Source organism: Convolutriloba macropyga, chromosome 6 (assembly GCF_964194025.1).
Source record: "Convolutriloba macropyga chromosome 6, txConMacr16.3, whole genome shotgun sequence".
In the NCBI taxonomy this organism is placed as follows: Eukaryota; Metazoa; Xenacoelomorpha; order Acoela; family Convolutidae; genus Convolutriloba; species Convolutriloba macropyga.
Genome location: NC_134473.1, coordinates 12,962,317 through 12,985,909, shown reverse-complemented (window position 1 = coordinate 12,985,909; position 23,593 = coordinate 12,962,317). Strand labels below are relative to the sequence as shown.

Below are 23,593 nucleotides of genomic sequence, written 5' to 3'. Positions count from 1 at the left end.
CAGAGATGTGTGTAATTTTGCACTGGTGTACGGCTGTCCCCGTTAAATTATACAGGATTGAAAAGATGTGATATGAAAATATCTTGGTTTAAAAGAATCGAAAGAAAAGAATCGATAAAACATTCTTTAAAAGAAGCAGAACATTTAGTGAGATAAATTGTGTTTTCACCGTCTGGGCCATACCTCTGTAGCCTATCGGATTTGATATGAATCTATCAAAACCAAACATAAGATTATTTTAACCGGATCGTTAAGAATAAACATCAACCGGATCGTTTGAGACGGCAGCTAACTTATAGCCGGGCTATTGAACGCAAAGATCGAGAGGAATCGATTGTCGTTTTATTGGTGACTTTGCTAGTGGTTATTTTTAGAACACCGGGTGTGGTGACAATTGGTAAAATGTCTTAGTACCGTTTTTTAGACCGGGAAGTAATGGTTTGAATTTTAGCGCAATAACGTATATTTCCACATGTAAGCGTAGAGGTCATCTCAAAGTACATTTCTGTTTGAGTCTTGAACCCTGATTTGCAATCCGTCATCAGCCTCCGGGAGTTAGAACAGTTCAAAATTTATGCAGGTTCAAGGATATAATTTTGCTTTAAGCTTTGCATTGAATTTCTTGGTATTGTTCGATTAATTAAAAACTTTCTCTTGTTTGATCTCTGCGTCAAATTGTTGCTTGTATCGAACAAGGTCAACATTTTGTTCAGAAACAATTTTCACTCAATTCTTTGTTAGGTCCTATTTTGATCAACTAATTGTGAGCAGTTTTGTCTATAAAAGCCGCATTGAATTGTTTTTGAATGACGCTTTTATCTTTAACTACAATATACAATCTGCTTTCATATCGAGGTCTGAATTGTCTGAAATATTTTAATAAATTTTACCCCCGCCTTTTCACCCCTATGGGCCCCACCCTTATCTTCATATTGCACCCCGATTAATTCACCCCTCCATCATTTCACCCCTATTGTAATTCTTTATATAATTGGTGTAAAGAACTTTCAAATTTAGGGATGTGTAGGGTTTGAGAAATGGGCTTCAGGCTGAAAAGTTTGCGTGGTTAAATGTTGTTGGTTTGAAAAAAGTGAGGCGGGTTGAAAAGAAATAGCACCGATTTAACGGTTGGGTTACCTTCTAAATAGAAATTCTATTAGTTTTGATCAAGCCTTGCTTCATGTGGCGATATTTTGTTTAATTGGATGGTATCTATGGAGTTGGGTTTATTAAAAAAAATTGGGCATTGAAGCATAGCTTGACGTCATAATGCAATTTGCCCGCGTGCTATAAATGGCCTACTTTGAATAAAAGCGGACTTTCCCATTTCCGCTTTTCATGCACGGCTGAAATGACATTTATGCTTAATCGAGCATGATGTTGATTTGCTACTCTGCGTTTAAAACATGAATTATTATCAACGGATTGGGTTTTGAGGGTTAAAAGCGTTGTGACGTTTGAAAATATATTTTGAAAAATATATCTTGAAGGGTTTTTAGTTCATATTTTTGTTCCTACGGACTAGCGATTCAAATATTTTGTTTCCATGAAACCCCAAGTAACACGCAGTGAGACAGAAGATTTTGATTGCAGACTTTAAATCTTACTAGTTTTTTTTTGACAGGATCGTTCCCATTATAGCCCCCACTCTGACGCAATTATACCCTCATTATAGTACATCTGCCGTAATGGTGGGTATATGGTCTAAGACCACTAATCGTGGGGGACTATTGGAACAGAGGAAATTAGATAGAAAATCTCATTTTGTTTTCAGACGAGAGGAAACTGTTTTGGTAGGTCTTCAAACCATAGCTAAAGGTTCTGGAAATTTTCAATAAAATTAAGCATTTTTTCAAATAAAAGGAGCGGGAAGTACTGGAAAAGCCACCAAATAGTCACAATCTCAATCCAATTAAATATGTATGGGCAATTTCGATACAGCAATTACAGAAACAGACATTTCTTGGGACAAATTCAGACCAACAACTTTCCGTCATTTGACTGAGATTTTGTTAGAAAAATGTAAGAAAACATAAATCTGCAAACCTTCTAGTCTATGTTAAAAAAGGTAGAAATGCATTGACGTAATACAAGAGTGATTTGAACTCGAAATATATTGTTTAATCTATGTGGAGCTTTTTAAAATTTCTTTAGATAAACGTGAATTTTTGTTGCCTTAGTGTAAGTTGATACTGTATAAAGTGTGCGAAGTTGGCCATTTATTCTCATATAGCTTCTTTTTAAATCAATTTGCTGACTGGTACAACAGGTTTCTATTTTTCAACATTTTTGTCTCGCATCGCGCTTGAATTGATCAATTTGATTTTCATTTCTTACGCAGATTTGTTTCAACTGTAATACAACAACACCAAACCACAATATTGAGCAAAAATAATAGGCCAGTGTAGTAAAATCTAGTTAGTTCGTTTTTTAAATCACGAAGAGGAAAACCTATTTGCGGCAATTTCTTACAATCTGACTGTTTCTGTCACTTTTTGAATGCATAATTGATTACATGTCTTAATCTGAAAAAAAACGCAACCAGAACAGGTCTGCTAAAGATTGGAAAATTAAATTCTGTCAATTGCTCTAGTTATCTTTCTCAGATTGGGATGTTCATAAAGGTTAAAGATTTAGCGTTCTAAGATTGTTCGAAGAATCTCTTGGTTAGAGTTTTAATTTTTGTGACGTAGACGTGCTTTTACTGTCTGATTGAAGTAGATGAAGTAGGTTTTGTTTGAGCTTTTAACTCTTATGTTGTAGGGATTTTTTTCGCTTGATCTCAATCACCACACTAGAGCTAAACCAATACTATTTAAGCGACCTTAATTAAATGCTAGAATAAGTCTCACTATATGCTCACAATGCTCTTTTCTAATTGCCAAACCTATGTGTGATTTGCTAGAAATAAAATAGATTAGATATAAAGATTGAGTCAGAAACAGATAGAAATGATACAGCACAATTAGTGGTAAATCCTAAGTTGAAAATATGGTGGGATATCTAATCTTAATCAAGTAAATAAATCCATCTTACTGCTGGATGTGAATAATAATCTAAGTTTATATCGCTTAAAAATTGGCGTACTTGCCATTAATGCGATGATTAACGCTTAGCGGAGGAGAAGAGTTTTGCTCTTAGAGCAGAGAGAGAGAGAGAGAGAGAGAGAGAGAGAGAGAGAGAGAGAGAGAGAGAGAAATTATTGCTGAAAAGAATAGACTAGAGTCGCGATTGTTGAATTGAGGAACAGATTTCCGTCAACAGCAAGTTCTAGGCTTTTACGTTTGTCTACGCTCGTAAACTTGAGTCAACACGACTGTCAAATTACGAGGCTTATGATTAGCTTTGAATTGATTCCTGGGTCATTCGTGGAGCCGACACTTTTTCGACTTTAGTCATATATGCGTTTCAGACTTGCTGCTGCGAAGATTGGCATGGATAGCTTCAGTATCCTTCACTTAGTACGCGTATCAATAGCGGCAGTGAAATAGCCTCCATAACCTATTCAATAGTGTTTTAAATAATACACAGCAGTATTGGCCATGAATAACGTATTCTTTCACTCAACACATTTCACGCAGCGTAGTTCTCTTTGAATTTTCCCGTCAGTTTAGACTAAGTCTAAGGTGTTCACAAAGTCAACGGTTAAATAATTATAAAGACTCTAGTATCGAAAATTGCGGCGGCAATTATCCAATTAGCAATACTACAGAGCCCTGTAATTTTTAAATCATATAAAATCTTGTGTAATTGAATTCTGGCCAACTCAACAAATGAAACAGCGATATCGAGTTTTGTACTGGATTTAACGCGACAGAAAATTTCCAACTTGACAAATTTTAGTGTCCGACTTAACAGGTTTTCAGAAGCTGACTTTTCCTAATACTTGCCTAATGGCTCTAATTATGCGTTGGGACCTTAATTCCACATTTTTTTTGACTTAGCACATATATTGTTCTTTTTTAACACTTTTCTTACTTAGATTCATAAGTTTTTAATAGGAAGTAAACAACCCCGAGATATTCATGCCTCGAAAAATAAGATTCATGCTAATTTCTGCGAATAGTTCTTGGAAGATTTCGCAAGAGTCCTGCTGGGGTATTGCAAATTTTAGACGTTTTATAAAACTAATCTTTCTCTCACCAACCAAATCATTTACACCACTGTCAGTACTAATTGTGCGAACTCTCTGAACGAATCTGGAGTTTTTGTTCCGACCCTCTTGAGGGGGGAGGAACTACATACTCAAATGGGTTGTTTATTTTATACAAACCCTTTTGACCGATCGATATTTTGATTGTAGAGAGTTGTGAGTGGTATCTTAAAAAAGCCCGTCCAGCGTAGAAAAAGGAATTAAAAAGATTTTTTTAATTTCGTTTCCTAGAGCGAGTTATTGTAGTTTAAATTTTTGTGTAATATTGAACCGGTTTGCCTTATTTTTTTCACATTTTCCGGAATGTTTGCCTAAAATTTAGTGATTTTTGCTAAAATATGTGAGAATTGTTAACAATAGTCTGTTGTTTTATTTTTAGAGGACAAAAAAATTTTGTTGATCTAATTTTGTGGCAGAAATTTTTTATAAATATTTCAAAGTTCAGCCTTTTATTCATCAAAAATTGCCCAAAATAAGGTTTTTTAGTCTACTTTATTAAATTTGCCGGAAGTACACACCCAAAAACAGCAAGGACAATCTTAGTAAATTACAAATGGAGCTTTTCCTACTTCTTCTTTCATTGAGAGAAGTCTGGAATTGGAGTTTTGCTGGTTTTTACTAACTTTAATCTATGATCATCAAAAACGCAGCCTTTATTTTTGATCTTTTAACTAACAAATTATCTAGGTCTATAACATTCGAATGAATTGAATGTTCTCAATGGACGAACAGCAAAAGCAAGGCTGGTTTTTGTCCGGTCTTGCACTGTTACGATCCAAAAATAATTCGGATTGTAGTCAGTCGATCTTTTTTCTTTTGAAGTAAAAATTCGACTTTTTGTGTTAATTAAAGAGCAGAACAATTCAAATCAAAGCTCAGGGGTGATAGGTCCAAATGGTATTTTATGAACTTCCAAATTAATGTATCTAGTTTCTCTACTGGAAAAATTTATGGTCGTTTTGGTTTTAAAAATGTTTGATTTTTAAATAAACAATGACTTATTGAATTTTGCCACTATTTTGCTCTTTACTTGGTCCATTTGTATCTTAGTGTCAATAAAGAAAGAATGCTTCTTCTTCCTCCTCCTGCTAATGAATTTAAATTTAATTTTTCCGGCTTGATACTACTATATTTCACATTTTTTAATTTTTAGGCGTTGGCCCATTTTTCACATTTTTTCTCGCTTAATCACATTATCACACTATCGACAGTTCACATATTACATTATTGGCATTCAAAATGAGGACAAATAGAACCTATATAAGTCTTTAAAGGCAAAGATTGTGGTTTTATCGGCTTCGACACCCCTTTCTCGAAGAATTTTTTTTTCATTAACTTTTAATTATCGTTTTTACTTTGTCTTTTTAGTCGTTTGATTTTTCTTGCATAATGAAAGTCTCATTGGTTTTATGGAGGAATAAATGAGCCTATATTTTGATTTAAAATGATAGGTGATGGTTTTCATGACTTTGAAAACAATTGTTTTCGAATTAAAAAAAATTTAAACTTCGCATTTTGTACTTTGTTGTCTATTTGTTACCCAGTCTCGTTAATTACAGGTCATATACGAAAATATTGTTGTCAGGCGAAGGTTTATGTGTACAAAATCTGATCTTTTTTCGTTATGAAAAAATTCGTTATGAATTTACTGGCTTCGACACGGGTTTTTCGCAATAAAAGTAGAATAATTTTTGATTTTTGTCTATATTTGACGTTCTTTTTGTAGACGTAAGACATATTTTGAGCATATAAGTTCTCAAGCGCGTCCTTTGGACGAATGAACGTACCTATTTAATCATTAATTCTGTAGCTTATAGCTTTCATGACTTTGAAAATAATTGTTTTTGAAAATTACAAAAGTATTTTTTAGTTTCTCTTTTTTTTCTATTTTTTGTCTGCTCTTTACCTACCCTCATTAATGAGAGGTCACTCACCAAATTTTTGGGTTTATCGAAGAAGGCGAAATAAAACATAATCTGAGGGGCAAAAAATGGCTTTACGGCTTCGACAGCGTTTTCTCGCAAGTATTCGGGCAATTTTTGATTTTGACATTGACCATTTTTACTTGAGATCAGAAAAATTTATCATTCTATAGTTTTTTACTCCATACCTCCAAAGTTTAATGAGCAATAACAAGCGAAAATCACCTATTAAACGTCATTCATTACCACAACGCAGTCATGAGAATTAAAAATAGTGACAACATAAAATAATAATAGCCACTAAAAATAAAATTAAAGAAGGGAAGTTCAGACTGAACAATATGACTTGTTTTCATAAATCGTGAGTGCTAAAAAAATTGTCCCAGAAATTTTGACCAAAATATACAAAAAACAGATAGAAAATACAAATTGATCTTGGCAGATGTCGCTGTCATAGAATTAATGGATCTGTTTTGAGCATGGAAAACTAAAAAGAACTAACTTCCGGATCTGAATATTTTTTCCTTTTTTCTTGCAAGTTAATTTTTCATTTGTTATTTTTGTCTTGCACTTTTTATTCAAAGCTGACTCATCCTGAGCTTGAATGAGCCATAGGTAAAAAATTATAGATCAAATGATGCAATTTCTTATAAGATCTTACTAGATAATTATTTAGTGTCATAATTGTTATCAGTGGAAGTCACATGTAGTCATGCTAATTTTTGAGCATTAAGTGCAATTTAGTCCGCAACATGCAGGCGAGCATTCATGTTCCCATTTTCGGTCGTTCATGTTTAGACGTTGGTTCATTTTTTGGTGTTTACATAATGTAATATTGAACGCACGACACCCCCCCCCCCCCCCCAACGTTCAGCTTTGGCATAGACCTTACCGATTTTGGTCTGGGACCTCAACCAGCGAGATAATTATTCTGGAATGTCTGGGTTAGGGTTATGGGCCATGCCAGACACCGCAACCATTGGGTATGGGCCAGACCGAACAGACACAATTTGGGTATGGCCATACAGAGCGACGCCACTGAAATGAAATTTTCTCCAGACTATGAGCTCGGTTGCGCCGGACCCCCAAGTCCGTCTAGTTCATTCTTGTCTTGGGTCGCGGAACTTATACTGGGTACGAATCAAGTGTTTTGTTGCAGATATCAACATTCCTTGTGCCAAATCGACTTCTGATTGGCTGGATGCCCCTGTGTTTCACCTACTTTGGCATTTTCATCTCAACCAGACGCAAGACCTCATCCTGCTGTTTCAAATCTGGGACCAAACAAGTGGCTATTATCCTCTACTTCTCTCTCAACCTCCTTCTCTCGGCTATCTTGCCAATGTGTTACGCAATCACCGTGTCGGTTGCTTCGCTTGTCGGATTAGTTCTCGGGGCAGTAGTCGTGAACAAGTTCGACACGAACGAAGAGAGACGACTTACATTTTTCATAGTTTTGACTGTATTTTCTTTAGCTTTAGTGGCCGTATCAGTTATTGTTTTAAGTTTTCAGGTCAATAATGGAACCTTGTTAGATCGAATTGAAACGGCAGAAAAATATACTCTCGATTGTGCAATGTATTCATCAAAATTCTATTGGTGCTATGTATAATTTAATGTGTAAATGACCTCGGAGACTTTTATTATTATCGTACGAATGACAGAGAAAGCATCAGTTACTAACAATGTTTTTAATCAGAGCATCTTATTTCAGCCTATCAATGACAAATACCACAAAAAGCCTCAATAGATGATGATGATGGTTCATGGATACTTTAACAAACCCACGCATTTGATGCAAATTGTAAGGAAAAAAACCATAAAAGTTATTGGTCTTTGCTTTCCAAAAAAGAACAACGCTGGGGCAGCCACATTTTAACGCAGGAATACTGCAAATGATGTCTTAAAAAAACGGAAAAGCTTGAAATTTACAACAAATTTTCAAGAAAACGATTGTCAAAAAGCCTGCATAAAATGGAATTTATGGAGTCGACACTAATATAGCAAGGAAAAAGTCACTTGAATTTTTTGTTCCCAAGAAATTATGTAATGGATAGTTCAACAGACTAATATTTATCGAATTTTAAAAATTTCAGCTCCTTTCCTAATTTGGCCTTTAAATGCTTATAATTGAATAATTTTTTTAAAAAATGTACAACGCTCAACATGCAAGTTCTTACATTTGACAATAGTTCAGTGGCAGATCTGAACCCTTATATCGGATACACTAGTTGACATTTTTTGCGCTGCATCAAGAAGATTTCAATCAATTTCAAACGAAATGAAAAATGTTAAGAGTCATTTCTGAAATGAACATGAAATTACGCTGAAATATTGTGCTATAGCAAATCTCCTGCGCGTGTTGCATGCCCTGGCACTACTAAAAATATCGATAAAAAAGAAACATTGTTGAATTAACTTTTTAAACATTTTCGCACTCATATGTTCATTGTCAAACCACTTTAGTAGGGGCGGAACTAAATGCTCAACTGGTTTTTTTGTTCAGTCAATTTTAGCCGATCAAAATGTTCAATTCTAGAGTTGTACCATTAGAAAGCTTGTCAAGTGTAGAATTTCAAACTAAAAATGATTTCTTAGAAATTTGGTTTTTCCCAGAAGCTATGGAGGTTTAAACTTTTGTGAACGATAGCCTATTTTCTGTTGTTTTTCACTTCGTGATTTCTGCTGAAATTTTGACCAATTTTGAATATGATAATAATGTGATAGAAATATGATAAAATTGGTAGAGATGTTAGAGTCACAGATGTTAGAGTCAACAGTTATGGCTTAAATTTCGACTAAATTTTTTAAAGTTTCAGAATTTTTTTTGCATATTCTTGTTTCAGAATACGCTTATTTAGTACAATTTGACAAGAATTGCAGTCACAAAAATTATGAAAACAGTTTTGTTTACTCAGATAAAGGTATATTTTACCTCCAGTTCTCAGTGTTCTGGATCTAACACTTTGTCCTTTTGATAATTTAATCTACAATTTTTTGCCTTTTTGTGTTAATTAGAGACCCAAAAGATTTCAAGCTAAAGCTCAATTTTTGAAAAGTCAAATTAAAAAAAAATTCACAAGCAAATGAAAGCCAATGAATTTAAATGATAATTTCAGAGAAAACTTTTTGGTTTTTTAGGTTTCAATACCGTTTGCGTAAAACGTTTGTATAACTAGGAGTTATGCTTGTATACGTTGTTATTGTCTATTGTCTGTTAATGTCCAATTGGCTTTTTAAAAAGTATCAATTAATTTTTATTTTTCTTCTGTAAAATTATGGTTTTTCTTACTTCTGGCTCTATAAGATTTGTTTTCCAAAAAAACATTTTTTTGAGATTTGCCAATTTTAATCTTATTTCCATTGAGCGTAAAGTCGGCAAGCAGAGAGGTTGCATTTCCTTTCAACGGAGCTGAAATCTTATTTTCAGCGCTGAATTATCTTTTAAAAATTGATTATTTTGCGTTTACTCGACGCGCTTACATAAGTTTTTATAAAAATTCATAAATTTTTCAGTTTTTGAAGATTTTTTGATTTCTTGTCCAATTATGACATTATCGGCACATTAATGACATACCACATATCACGTTTTGAAGTTGAACGAAGGCGAAATTGATTCTTTTAGAGAATTTTAGTGAAGGGATTTTATTTTTTGGGCAAAATTTTGCCTGTATCTGTTTTTCTGTATTCGCCTGATATTTTGGATAGTTACAGGTCTCAAAGGTTTCATATGAGGGTAAAAATGAAGCCAGTCATGGTTTGCTGTTAATTTCTAAGCGTTTTCATGGCATTAAAAATAATTGTTTTCAACGAGTATAAACGTATTTTAATTTTTCGTTTTTAAAAAATGGGTAGACTTTGTGTTCTGGTCGTAAGTAATATTTGTTGTTTTTATTCAGTTTTGTTGTTGTCTTCTTCCATATTCTTTTTAATGGCTGGTAACATTGGCTCTCTAATGACACATGATTTAATTTGTATATTGGTTTGAGCTTAAAGCGATTTTTCAAAAGGATAAACCAGTTTTTGAAAGTTTTCTCTCTCCGTCTCCTTTAGCAGGCAATTAAGTCAAGACGTGGTTGAGCAGGGTTGGAACATTATTTGCCAAAACACATTACCGAGCCTAATTTTTTGTATTATTTTTTGGAAAGGAATAATAAGAGGAGAGCACATGAGATTGTTCTGTATAAGGTGAGACACAGTGAAAACTTCAATATAGCAAATCAATTGAAATAACAATGAATAAAACAGAACTCTTCGATACTTAACTCAAACTTTATTTTGCCGTTTTTTAAAATAAATAGTCACCTGGTACTGAACTGTCACCCATTGCTAGAGAGGTTTTATGGAAGTCTCTTCATTGTCAGTCAAGTTTTGCGTTTTTTAAAAAACTTTTTTGAAGAAACATTCTTTTGAAAAATTCTTTTGAAGAAACATTCTTTTGAAAAAACACGTTCTTTTGAAAAATTTCCTTGTTTTCTCTACAAAATGAACTCTCAAGAACTTTTAATTACGTCGGAAATTTGAGACTAAATCCTAAAAGTTTTTGAGAAAATCATTAGTAATTAAAACTACAATTATCAAGTTTTTCTATAAACTTTTTGATGCAACTCTTAATTTAATAGTTTTAATTTTATTCTTTATTTATGAGACGTCTCATTGAAAAATATCAAATATTAACAACAATTTAATACCGTCAAAAGCTAAGAATTTGGGTTCTAATAGATGAGTTGTTATTTTATTCATTGGAGAAAAATTCCATTTAATCTTTAGTCTGATTGAAAAAAATGTTAAAACGACTTAACAAAAAACCAGTTAATTAAATCCAGTAAAAACGTAATAGAAAGCATCAGCGAAAAGGTTGTTCAAATAATATTTAGGATAAAAAAGTGAATAATTTTTGAAAATAACTGAATTTTTCCGAAATTTATTTTTATAAGTTAGATTTAATTTGTTATTCTACGTTAAACTTTGGATATGAAATTAGCTGGCCAAAAATTGAGTCAGAGAGAAAAAAAGCTTGTCGCTAAATGAACATGCCTCTGCTCTAGTGTAAACGTTTGTTAAACAGAATTTGAACAAATCAATTGGATGTATCTTTGGAGAAAATTTTATAACTCGATCGCAAAACGAAAAAATCTCTGCGACATTTTTTGGCTATGATTTGGTTTTGTCATACGATGGACTTTATAGTTCAAAAAGAATACATATACAAGCAACAAGAACGTTTGAAGTAAGGTTGATTTGAAACGAAAATTAACATTATAAAAAATCAGAAAAATGTACAACTTAAAATAATGGTCATTTAATAATTGAAATTTTTGAAAATTGCGAAAAAGATTGAAAAAGTTAGACTGCAGAGTTTGTAGCAGTGAGATACCAAAAAAAGTTAGTGTAAGATAACGTTAAAAACATTTTTTCGGTTTTATTTTTCAACAAATAGAACACTGTTATCGCACATTTTACTGCCTAATTTCCATTAACTCCACGCTATAGTCACACACACACGCACGGTCTTTTAATTTTAATTGTTAAATTGTTTTTATGATATAAGAAGTATCGTTGCAATCATCTCTGAAATTTCCGATGTTAATGGTCATTGTAATACTAGGAGAGGTTATATCTTCGCAGACTTTTATCAAACTTTTTGTCACACTTTTTTAGTTCTATCTTCCCAGGCAAAAAATATATCAAACTTTTTAATTGGTTGCCTTTCTCAAATGAGCTCTTTTGAAGCAATGTTCGTTTATTGCAATTCATTTCACATTTTAAGTTTTTGTTTGATTTCACAAGGTTGAATTGAATGCTTGTAGCCCTTGATTTATGGGAACCTTATTTTCAAACCTAATAAACTAATATTCTTGGCGAAAAGGTATTTCTCATATTTTCTTACTAAAAATAACGAAATTTTACCAAAACAATGTTTATTTGGCGTCCGAGTGCATTTCACAGAAACAAACGCAATATCAGCGGGTAATAGAAAAGATCAGAACAAGGAGGCTTGGTAATGTGCGTTCGCACATAAAGTTCCGACCCCGCTCATCAACATTTTTGGCATAAATGTCTATCAAATGAGGAACAGATAGAAAACCTCAAAGATTCAAGTATTTTTCAAAAAAAATGTGTATGAGCAAGATCGCCTCCGACGCAAAAAACTCATTGGAGTAACAAATGCTGCATTAGATTGATGAGATCAGTCATCATTAAGAAAGCAAGTCAAGACGAACAACAAAATCAAACAACAATAACAACAAATACTAATAACATCCGAAACGTTATGTCCATTTTAAAAAAACTTACTAACAAGCTCAAAATAGCGTCGGAAAAAACTGAAACTAAATAAACTAACTTGCACGTCACTAGAAAACATATGGGACCACTCTATAAAAAGCCTCGGTAACAATTAGACAAAAAAGAAAAAAGCAAAGAAAAAAATGGTTTATTTTTTTTAAAAACAAATCATTTCACAGGAAGGAAAACCATTAGAGGGCAATTGAAAACGTCTAATAAGTTTAGGATTATATACGCTTCTATAGGAGGGCATTAAGGCCTGTCATTAATCAATTTTTTAGGAGGTTACATAAAGAACGAAAAAGAGACATTAAAATAAATTTAATTAAAACCTGCGAGAAAACTCTGTCGGAGCCCATAGGCCAAATTTGGCCCTCAAATTGAGTTCCTCGAACGCTAAATATGTGGTGTAGGCTTTCTCATTAATGAGAATAAGTAACAAGCAGACCAAAAAAAAAACAAAATTATTTAACACTTTTGTTTTTTTTTCGAAAACATTTATTTTCAAAGTCATGAGAGCTGTTAGCTACAAAATGAAATAATTAAATAGGTTCGTCTATTAGACCGAAAGAAGTGCTTGAAACTTGTAACAATTCAGAATTTGTCTTACGTCTACAAAACGAACGTTAAATCTAGACAAAAATCAAAAATTAGTTTAATTTTTGTGCCACTAACCCGTGCCGAAGCCAGTAAATTCATAACAAATTTATATAAAAAACATTAGATTTTGTACAATCGCAACCTCCCTTGACAACAATAATGTCATATGTGATCTGTAATTAACGAGAATAAGTAACCAAAAGACAAAAAAAGAACAAAAATGCAAAGTTAAACAAGTTAAAAAATTTTTTTTTCAATTTCTGAAAACATTTTTTTTCAAATTCTTGAAAGCCATCAGCTATCTACTCAAAGCAGAATAAAAGCTCCTTCATTTCATCGTGAAAAGCCAATGAGACCTATCTTTATTCAACTAATTTCATAAGACTAAAAAGACACATTAAAACGTCAGTTAAAGACGATTGTAAAAAATTTAATTAAGATCTTCGAGAAAGGGGTGTCGAAGCCGTTAAAACCATAAACCATGCCATACAAGACTTTCAAATGTTCAATTCTGCCTTTTTTTGAACGCCAATAATCTAATATGTGAACAGTCAATAAATTGATAATTTGACAAAACGAGAAAAAAAAAACGTGAAAAGCGTGCCAATACCCAAAAAAAAAATTGAAAGCTAGTAGTATCAAAGCGAGAAAAATTAACGCTCAAAACCGCAAGAAAGATTAAATTGCAGCAGAAAAAAAGGACGAAGAAGCATTCTTTCTTCGCTGACACTAAGCTACAAGTTTCCAAATTAAAAAAAAGTGACGAAGTTCAATAAGCCAATAATTATTTAAAAAGAAAACTCATTTGAAAAAGTGGACTATAAAGCTTACTTCGGGCAATTTTTGCTGAAAAAGGCAGAATTTTGGCAAAAATCTCAGCAAGAAAGAATAAATCAAAGTAGTCTACAGTACTTTTTTTTTCCAAAATCGATATCAACAGTACTATTGTTAACATTTTTTTTATAATTCTAAGCAGATTTGACGAAATTGTAAGGCAGAATTCCGGAAAATGTGAATAGAAACAACGGAAATCCGTCTATTATTCAGAAAACTTCAAACCGCAATAAGTCCCTGTAAAATACCAAGTTCAAAAAAATCTTTTTAATTTTGTTTTTTACGCTGGAGGGGTTGTTAATGATAACACTCACAACTCTGTACGATGAATATACCGATCGTTCAAAATTGTCTGAACAAAAAAAAACCATTTGAGTATATAGTTCCTCCCCCCTCAAGAAGGGTCGCAACAAAAAAGTTAAGTTTGGTTTGTGATTTGAAAAGCTGCATTTTTAATGAAACTGTGATTAAGTGATACAGTTACTGATATTTTGACATAGCTGAGATCAAAATGTTGAAAATTATAGCGACCTCTTTAACTGCAAAGCGGCTATCTTATTATCAGTAAAATTTGATTAGTTAATAATTTTAAATATTGATCGTTTCTGATCTGTTTTTTGTGTAAAACAGGTCGAAATTTTAGGAGTGTACTCACATTTCTACCTTCTTGTTGGTTTCAAGTCCTATCTTTGCGACCTTGCTTCGAAACACTTCACAGCTTCTGTTTTTTCTCACTCATTGTTCTCAGTCAATGAGCTGCTCAGTTTAAATTGCTATTTTACATTATTTTGCAAATTGCAAAACTATGGGGGGGGGGGATTACGACGTTGAAGGCACAGCATGATATTTTACAAAAATTATGCTGCTATTTTCTTTTGTTTCATGTAGTGGGATTTCAATTTTGAACCTTTTCGTGTAGTCACAGTTCTCATTTGCGGCCTGGCAGTGCGATATTTTGGAAAATTTTAGTTGATGGACTCCAAAACTTGTCTTCGGAAAATACTTTCTACTAATTGTATTGAGCCCTCAGTGTATGGCTCAGGAGAGCCCAGCGGTCTATATTGTCATGGCTTTGGTTGTCAAACTCCATAGCTCAAGCTTTAGAGGTTTCCTGGGTTCCAACAACCGGCAGTTGGTTGCTATTTGCTTAACTCGGCCAGGTTTCAGATGGCAACTAAACAACAACAAAGGTATAACCAGAACACGTTTATTTGCACAAAACCAGGCATTCTAAAATAGGCGAACATTGAAGAATTGAACTAAAACATTCTGGTGTTATGTTGTTACAACCTGCAAAATTCTCACTAAACTCAAATTGAATCGAATTTTGAATTGAATTTCCAGTTTGACATGAAACCAATTTGGAGCCTATAGTGAAACAGAATTTCCTAGTGATAATATTATAGCTTGTAGAATTTGTTCATGGTATGTTTGGTATGTTTCCATGTCTTGTAAACCCCTGGAGCCCCGAAGCTTCTGTTTGTTTGGGATTTCTTTAATCATTCAATTCTATCACCGTACTATTACTTCTGCGCTGCTAGCTTAAACCATACACGGTTCAATTTTCCTATTTCGAGGGAAAACTCAATGCACTCTACAAATTATTTGTCCTAAACAAAATGCTAACTGATTCTGATAATTATTTGAGCCTTGTAATGGTTTTGCCCGTTAAGGGAATTATGGACTTGCCGTTCGAGGTTATTTTGAAGATTTTTGGAAGTTTGTCAGAACAAGATGTTGTTTCTGTGGAGTTGGTGTGTCGCGCATTTCACGTAAGTCCAAAAATTGATTATAAGATATGGCGCATTCTGTCTCGAAATAGACATCTGAATCTTACAGTTGTTTTTTTTCCAAAAAATCACTTTTTTGTTGCAGCTCCATGTTACTTTGGCATAGCCAAAGGGGGGAGGGGGGGGGGGTCTAATTTTGGGCACGTATGCTCAAACACAAACTTTAAACCGAATATTAAATTTTTAACGGAGCACAATCTTATTTTTTCAAATTAATAGAATTCGCTTCAGAGCGTTCTTTGTAAAACGACTGAAACTAAACACAAGTTGGGTTCCAGCATGATCATTAAGGCTAAGTTTTCATGATAGACCTTGGTGTGCCTTGATAAGATATTGGTAAACTTACTTTTTTTGTGCCTAATTTCAAAAAATATGCCTAATTTGTACCAAAAAGTTGTTTATTTTTGTATATGAGAACCGTTCTCACCAGAACTTTTAAAAAGAAAAGACCGTATCAAGATATTTCAGGTTTCAGTTCACTGTTTTTTGCCTCCTATGATTCGATATGTCTAAAAAATTGACTATAAAGATCATTTTCTACTGTAGTTTTGCTTTTCTTATAAAGTTACAACTAACAGAAAAATCCATGCCTTCCATTTGGATGTTTTCAGAGTAATATAAAATCTTGCATGAATATTGCAAGAAACTTGCACGATTTCATCTTGCATGACTGTCAATGGGAATCTTGCAGTTTGCGAATTACCTTGCAAGAATTGAATCTGAGCTCATCGATATGATAAATTTCAAGCATTGTTTTGGATCTGTTTCAACATTTTTTAGGATTTAGTAAAAAACGAGGAATCATTGTGGAAACGACTCGCCAGCCATTTCTCATATAAACCAGTTCTCAGGTCACTCACACTGCACGACAATATGCAACATGTACGACAGCCGACCAAATTCTGGAAGAGCATTCTCAAACTCCGACACACATTGGACCAAACTAAAATTTTATCCAACCTTCTGACCCCTGTTGAAGCCTCACTTCATGTAAAACAATCTGTACTGATTCAGGCTTCAAACGTTGACATGGGCGTTATTTGCGGTATAACGTATGCAATTACACTTCAACAGAATGAAGACACACGATGCTTGCTTTTCGCAACCCTGGATTGGAGTCACGTGATAGAATTGAAAGGGAAGGCGAATGCTATCAGGTTTAATCACGTGTTCCTTTCAGAGTTTCCGGTTGTTGACAATTGTTTGGATGTGATCACGCTTTTGATCGCGTCTTTCGAGTACAAGTCTGAACTATTACAGTTGGATTTGATACAGTTCACTTCAAAAGGTGTCATGCAGGTAAGAAATTTGGGATCTTTTCCGTTTACCCCCCCCCCCCCCCCCCCAATCTAAGTGGGTTGGGTGCATATTATTTGCACCCCCGGACTCACGTGCCATTGCATTTTCTTACGTTATGATGTTCTATGCAATGGTGCGTGGTGTGTAACTGGTGGGAGCATAACGTACTGGGGTAGAGACACAAACGGAAAAGATCCGCAATTTGCAACAGGACATACAAGCAATAAAGTTATCCAGACAGACCTGTTGTCAGAAAATTGGGTTGAAAACAGGCTAAGTCTATAACCCAGACTTCTTTTAACAGAAGGGAGGTCTGGGCGATTGTCCCATAATAGGGCTAAAACCCCTCGGTCCATTTGAAACTGATGAGAAAAACGTAACTGTAAAAGAACAGTTGATACACCTTGACATGTCGTTCAAGGTTTATTGATCGTTGCAATTCTGGAAAATTCTTACCAAGATCTCGATACGGCAAATTCTTTTAAAATATCATGGTAAGACCTTACATAGTATTTATGAAGACATGCAACAAAAAATTCATGGCACAGCTAGCTATGATTTTGATAATTTATGACACATAAAATTACAGTTTTTGAAGCAGGTAAATGGAAAGACTTTTCTTGAACCAAATTCAACTTCCAAAAAAGATCAAAGTAGATCCAATACGAGTTTTATACTGTTTTTGCTTCCAACTTGTTGCAAAGGCTTTCCAGACACAGATCAGAAGGTAGTTGAAAGCAAACCAACTCATACTCAGGAAACTGATTTTCATTTTTTGATGCCTTGATGGCTATCAAATTGAGTCACTTAAACATGCACACCTTTTCAGATTCCCAAGTTTGTTGGGAATCAAAAGCGACATCTCAACAAATTTTCTTACCCTCTTTTATTTACATCAAAGTATTGTCTAGACAATGATACCTCATAAGCAACTTGAATTTTTCAGAGCAACACAATCACAGTGCAGACACCGACCAAGAATGTCTCCAACAGACCAGACATGGTCACTCACAACAACAATGTCGCACTCAAGCTGAGCTATGATGGTTGCAGTACCATATACACATTCTTCATACACAACACCCAATTGATCCAAGGACCGAGACTGACTCTGCAGTATTTTGTCCATTCCATCAGTTAGTTGAATTTTTTTTCAAACTTTTAAAAAGCTTCAATCAGTTTGCTCAAGTTTTTTCAACGTGTGCAATGCGAGGCTTGACCTTGATAATAATTGCGCTGGACTCGCGAGTGTATGAATAGTGATTGGGAGGTTGATATTTGAATTTCGAGATCTCTAGAATTTAAACGCTCAGCCAATCGGCGAGGAGCAAACTAAACCTGTCACCAAATGACCAACAAAATTAGCGGGAAGGTCAAAATATTGCTAACGACATGATGAAGAAAGGAATGACAATTGCTCAAATATTGAAACACTTATTGAACATGACCACAATCAACTATATCTAAACTTTAAATTGAATGAAGAAGAAAATTGGATTTTAGTAGATGTCTTAAAGTAATGAACACGTTCTCAATTTTGAGATATTTGTTAGATTAGAATTTAAAGAAAAATTTACAAATTTCTAACAACTTACAAGCAACATTTCGGATAACCATTTGCGCGAAAAAGTGCGAGTCGTTAAATTCATATCCGATCATTTTAAGAAGATATTAGGATGTCAACAAATCTCTGCTGCCCTGTTTTGTATGATAGCCTGGCGTTCCTCACAATAGTCGTCCTAATGGTGAATTCCGAGACGGAAATTATTCAAAAACTTTGGGAGCATTTTTTGGTGGATTTTAGCCAGTTTTCGAATCTTTTCTGTTTTTGCCCCCATGTCCATTTGCACCCCCCACTTACACACGCTATAGCATATTGCTTGCAGCGCATACAATTACATATACAATTATGCGCAAACGGCATTAACAATTTAATCATGTAGCGAACATTTGAAATTAACACATATTTATTCAAATTTGCTCATAATGTAAGCAGACAAATAATAATGGGTATTTTAAACTATTGTCGCGCTTATCTTTCATGTGATTGTCTTTAGGGCCCTATTTTTTTGACAATAGGTAAAAAAATCCATCCAACCTTGTGAACCATGATGAAAATAAGGGATCTCTAAGTAACAAAAAGTACATATATCGGGGTGCAAACAGACTGGTTATATAGGATTGGGGGGGGGGGCAGAAAAGATCCCCGTCTTCGGATAGTTCCGAATAATTCTTTTTGCAGAAAAATTTGATTTATATTGGCCTATTTTGGATAAGGTGGTTTTGGTAGTTTTTAATTTTCAATTTGAAAATTTTAGGTTCTGAACAGAGTTTGAAATAAGAAGTCTCCGTAAAGCTGGAACTAAAAAAATGCCAATCCATTGAGTTTAGCATTGAAACTTTCATCTTACATCATATAACTTTGTTTTTATGCTTCGCTATCTTCTGTATTTGTTTTGACGTCTGAATAGTTAATTACCTTGGTTTTGAAATGCATAACTTAATTTAATCTTTGGATTTCTTCGATCTAATATAAATGAAGACAAATGAATCTTTGTCTTTTAAAGAAATTATAATACAAAATCGATGTGATTCTAAATAATCAGTTTACCAAATTTCTGTGCCAAGATTTTTTGTTATACTCAAATTACAAAAGATACAGATCAAATTCATCTGAAGTAAGACTTTATAATTGACGCTTGGCTAAAAAGACGTTCAATTTCAAGCATCTTGTTTTACGAAACTATTTTTGCATAATTTGATTTCCTAGTTCTTTCTATTTGATTTTCCTTGTAAACTCCAAAAATATTCTTTTATGGTGAAAAGTCAAAAAAATTTTAGATAATTTGAGAAGCAACAATATAAATGATTTAAAATAAATACAGGACAGATCGTTCTCAAAAGTGAACACATGACATTTCCGATTGTCAATTGTTTTTTGAAATATCAACGTTATATCTACATGGGGCGTCAAAATTCCACAATCATGCAAAACAAAATGCCCGATACGGAGATTACTCAGGAATTGTTTCAGAATTTTTGTGAACCATGTGAATAGGAGACTGATAATAATATCAAAAATTCTAGCAAGACAAAAAATTTTTACCAAAAATTTTATGAAGAAACCATGTCTCAAAAAGGGAACGTAAATAACTGTCGAACAACTTTTTAGTAGCAACTTAAAGTATCCAAATTTTCTCGAAAACTTGCCTCAAGATTATTAAATAGAATAGATTTTCTTTTCGTTTTTTGAGCAAGGAAAGCTTTTGGCAGAGTGCCTCAACAATATGTTGAAACACATTTTGCGCATGGCACAAGTTTACACGTTTTTGCGCGCAATCCTTCCTCTAGTATCGTAAAAACTAATTAATACAAGATATTGGATGCAATTATTAAAATAAAACTTAGCAGAGATTCTAAAAATTGAAACAGTGCTTCGATCTAAGTATTTCTTATACAATCATTATTTTGTTCTTTTTGAACCCAAAATTATACCAGTTCCCTGAATTTTTTTTCAATTACAAGAGTAACCCCGGCTCTATTTTTTTAAAATTGACTTTGTCAATTGAAACTAAAATACAGTGTCATGTCTTGTGTTCCTAAAGTATATTTTTTATTATATGTAGCTGCTTTTAGTCAAGCTGTATGACCCTCAATAACTGGCATTTTGGAACAATCATTGTGCTATGTACTCGATAGTTAATAGCTTAGTGTTGCTATGAAATTATTAATAAACACTAATCCAATAAACACTAATCCAATTTTATTAATATGGATTAGTGAACTTATTGATAAACACTAATCCTTATCAATGAACACTAATCCATTTTTCGTTTTGAAAAGCATCCTTATTATGGCTTCAGTACAATCGAAAACTGGTTTTCCTAAAGAATCACAAAGATAATTTTTGAATATAATTTTATGAGCACAAGAGCAACTCCTGCTCTATTTTTTTTTAAAAGTAGACTCTGTCAGATAAAATTATGATGCAGTGTCATGTCTTGTGTTCCTAAAGTATATTTTTTATTATCATTAACTGCTTTTCGTCCAGCTGTATGACCCTCAATAATTGGCATTTTGAAACAATCATTGTGCTATGTACTCGATAGTCAATTACTAGGCTTGTTATAAACACTAATCCAATTTTTGTTTTGAAAAGCATCCTTATTGTGGCTTCAGTACAATCGAAAAGTGGTTTTCCAAAAATAATCACAAAGATAATTTTTGAATATAATTTTATGGGCTGCAAATCAAAACTTGTTGAGTCTACAAACCTGATATGCGAAGTCCTTGAGAAGTTTAATAACTTTTTTCTTTAGCAGATAAAAAAGTTCTAAAAATACAATTTAGTCGAGTTTGTGGAGCTGCATCCTGAAAAGTGACAAAAGTATTCGTTCGCAAGGAAATTTGTACCTTTTCCCTTGTCCCATCTATTCAATTGTTTGCAACATTTTTTTGGTAATTTATCAGTAATTATATTACAATTATCGCCGTAACCCTAACTAGAACTTTATTAACGCATTGTTTGAACGTTACGACTTTCTTGGAAGGTTTAGCAAAAACATGGGATCGTTAAACATTATTATGCAGACAGTACTTTTGAAAAAATTCAAGATCGTAAAAGATAACCATCCTAAAAGCAAAAGCTTTGTAATTCGAAAGACTACGAAACTTGGTCAGCAACCAAATTATTGGGTTTTGATTTTTCACAGTAATTTTTTGACGTCCATCTTGCTAGTAAAACTTGTTCAAGATTAAAGTCATACCTCGCATCTTACAGTCTCAGCGTCCTATGCTTGCAGGTGTAAGACGGTTGAAGTTAACACCAAACATAAATTTTGCGTAAGATAGACTTAGCATAGCTAGATACGAATTTCTGCTTTTACAAAGCGAACTTGGTTTTAGTGATGAAGCCTTGATGAACAAATGTTTACATTATTATACAAAATTTGTAAATCCATTTGCAATTTTTTGCAAACTTTACGTTAGGTTTCAATTAGGGAAGAAGGAACAAGCAGTATAGATGTTACAGGAGGCACGCAAAGAGTTACGATTATCACACTAGGCTTGTAAGTATGATAAGTTGGTCTGATTTTAGTAATATTTCAGTTTAACAAGAGTTACGTCTGGTTGAACTCACAAAACTGCGGAACTTTTATGGAATCGGATAGAAATTATTTTTTAGGCCTGCTCGGAAACGGCCATACCATGACCTTGGTCGGAGTTGACGGACGAAGTAACTTCCTTGTATTCAAACTCAAACAAGACCAAACAGAAGAACTAACTTGGATAGAAGTTGAGAAAGTGCCGATCCAACATCCTGTGTCTGACTTTTTTGCGACAAGTTCCCGAGTTTTCAATTCTGAGTATTTCGTTTTCTTCAACTCTATATCAAGTCAACTATCATTGCTAGATATTCACGAATCTGGCCTCGTCTGCAGTCCAGTAAAATCAAAAAAACTCTCCGATATGGACATTAACGAAGTAAAATGTTCAGTTTTTGATTTTACACCATTTTCGAAAAGTTTACTCCCATTCATGCATCACACGTATGACAACGTCGAGGAATGCCAAGTTGGCATGATTGGATCCAAACCTGATAACTGTGACGTTGTCACTGCTGCTTTTCGAAATTCTCTGCGCTTGAAGTACGAAGAGTTACGTCAATTTTATGAGAGCAAATTCTTCCCGGCGTTTGAGTTCAGTCGATTTAGGTGGAACGTGACAGCTACGACGGATGCATCGATATATTCTGATGAACAGGAAGACTATGATTCCCATTTCTACCTGGCCATGATTGGCTACGCTCCATTTCGTGATGTAGACAGACTGAAAGAGATATCAGTCAATTCTATTGACTTAGATATAACATCTGAATGTATTTAGTCGAAAACAAATCAGCTTTTAGTTTCTCAAATTGACTATGAATTTCATTTTTGCGAATGTAGTAGCTATATAGTTAATTTGTTCGCTTTAATTAAAGATATTTATGACCCTATCGTAAATAAAAGTTATTAAAAACGGGTCTAGGGAGAAAGCCCCGCGGAAAATAAGCACCAGTCTGATTCTAATAGTAAATAAACCCGCATTTTAAAATTAACTATGGACCTGATAATTTGTTCGGTTGTGATAGTTTCATATCAAGTTCCGCGTGCCGATAAGACATATGGCCAAACGCGCTATATGCGCAGATCTTCAACAGTCTAGTGGAGTGGGGGGGGGGGGTATTTCCGAGGGGTCTATTTCTGTGGGTTTCTTCACTACCGAAACCTATGTTGCTTTTTCTCCAAGGATTTTTGAACAAATACTTTGTTAAGAAGCAAGCATGTCCGTATTAATTGCCGGTACTGAAATTTTACCCAAACTTGAATGAACTTACGATACCTTTCTTATTAAAGAAAGTTTTTAGAATCGGTTTTTTCAAAATCGTTCAATTACCTCGGATGAAATTTAGCTACAACATTGATTGCGATTGTTATAAAGTTAAATAAACCCGCAATTTTTACTCCTTTCAGTTAAGAGTTAGCTTGAATTGGAAAATCATCTATTCATTTATCGATTTGGATACTCTAGACAGTCAGGGTAACTATAGGCAATAATTTGGATTATAAAATCAAGTCGAAACAACCGAATTGATCGACAAGGATGTAGTTTTGCTTTGGTCTCGATTGAACAGAACAAGGATAAAATGAGATGTCAAAAAGCCA

General features: G+C 33.8%; 2 protein-coding genes across 5 annotated transcripts in view; both read left to right on the top strand.

Moving 5' to 3' along the window:
- The window catches only part of LOC142340793 (uncharacterized), a 40,435-nt gene extending 32,732 nt beyond the window's left edge, over positions 1 to 7,703 (top strand). For all 4 annotated transcript variants that reach the window (XM_075391505.1, XM_075391506.1, XM_075391507.1 and 1 more), the window contains one exon: positions 7,235 to 7,703. In XM_075391505.1, coding sequence (XP_075247620.1) covers positions 7,235 to 7,687 — 453 coding nt within the window. In that variant the 3' untranslated portion in view covers positions 7,688 to 7,703. The remainder of the gene's footprint in view (positions 1 to 7,234) is intronic.
- Positions 7,704 to 15,027: 7,324 nt separating this feature from the next.
- Positions 15,028 to 22,884, top strand: LOC142340791 (uncharacterized). The gene is made up of 4 exons (XM_075391503.1): positions 15,028 to 15,569; positions 16,368 to 16,886; positions 17,833 to 18,022; positions 22,072 to 22,884. Exons 1-4 carry the CDS (start codon positions 15,417 to 15,419, stop codon positions 22,770 to 22,772), a joined length of 1,563 nt encoding a protein of 520 aa, XP_075247618.1. The 5' UTR covers positions 15,028 to 15,416; the 3' UTR covers positions 22,773 to 22,884.
- Positions 22,885 to 23,593: the final 709 nt, after the last annotated feature.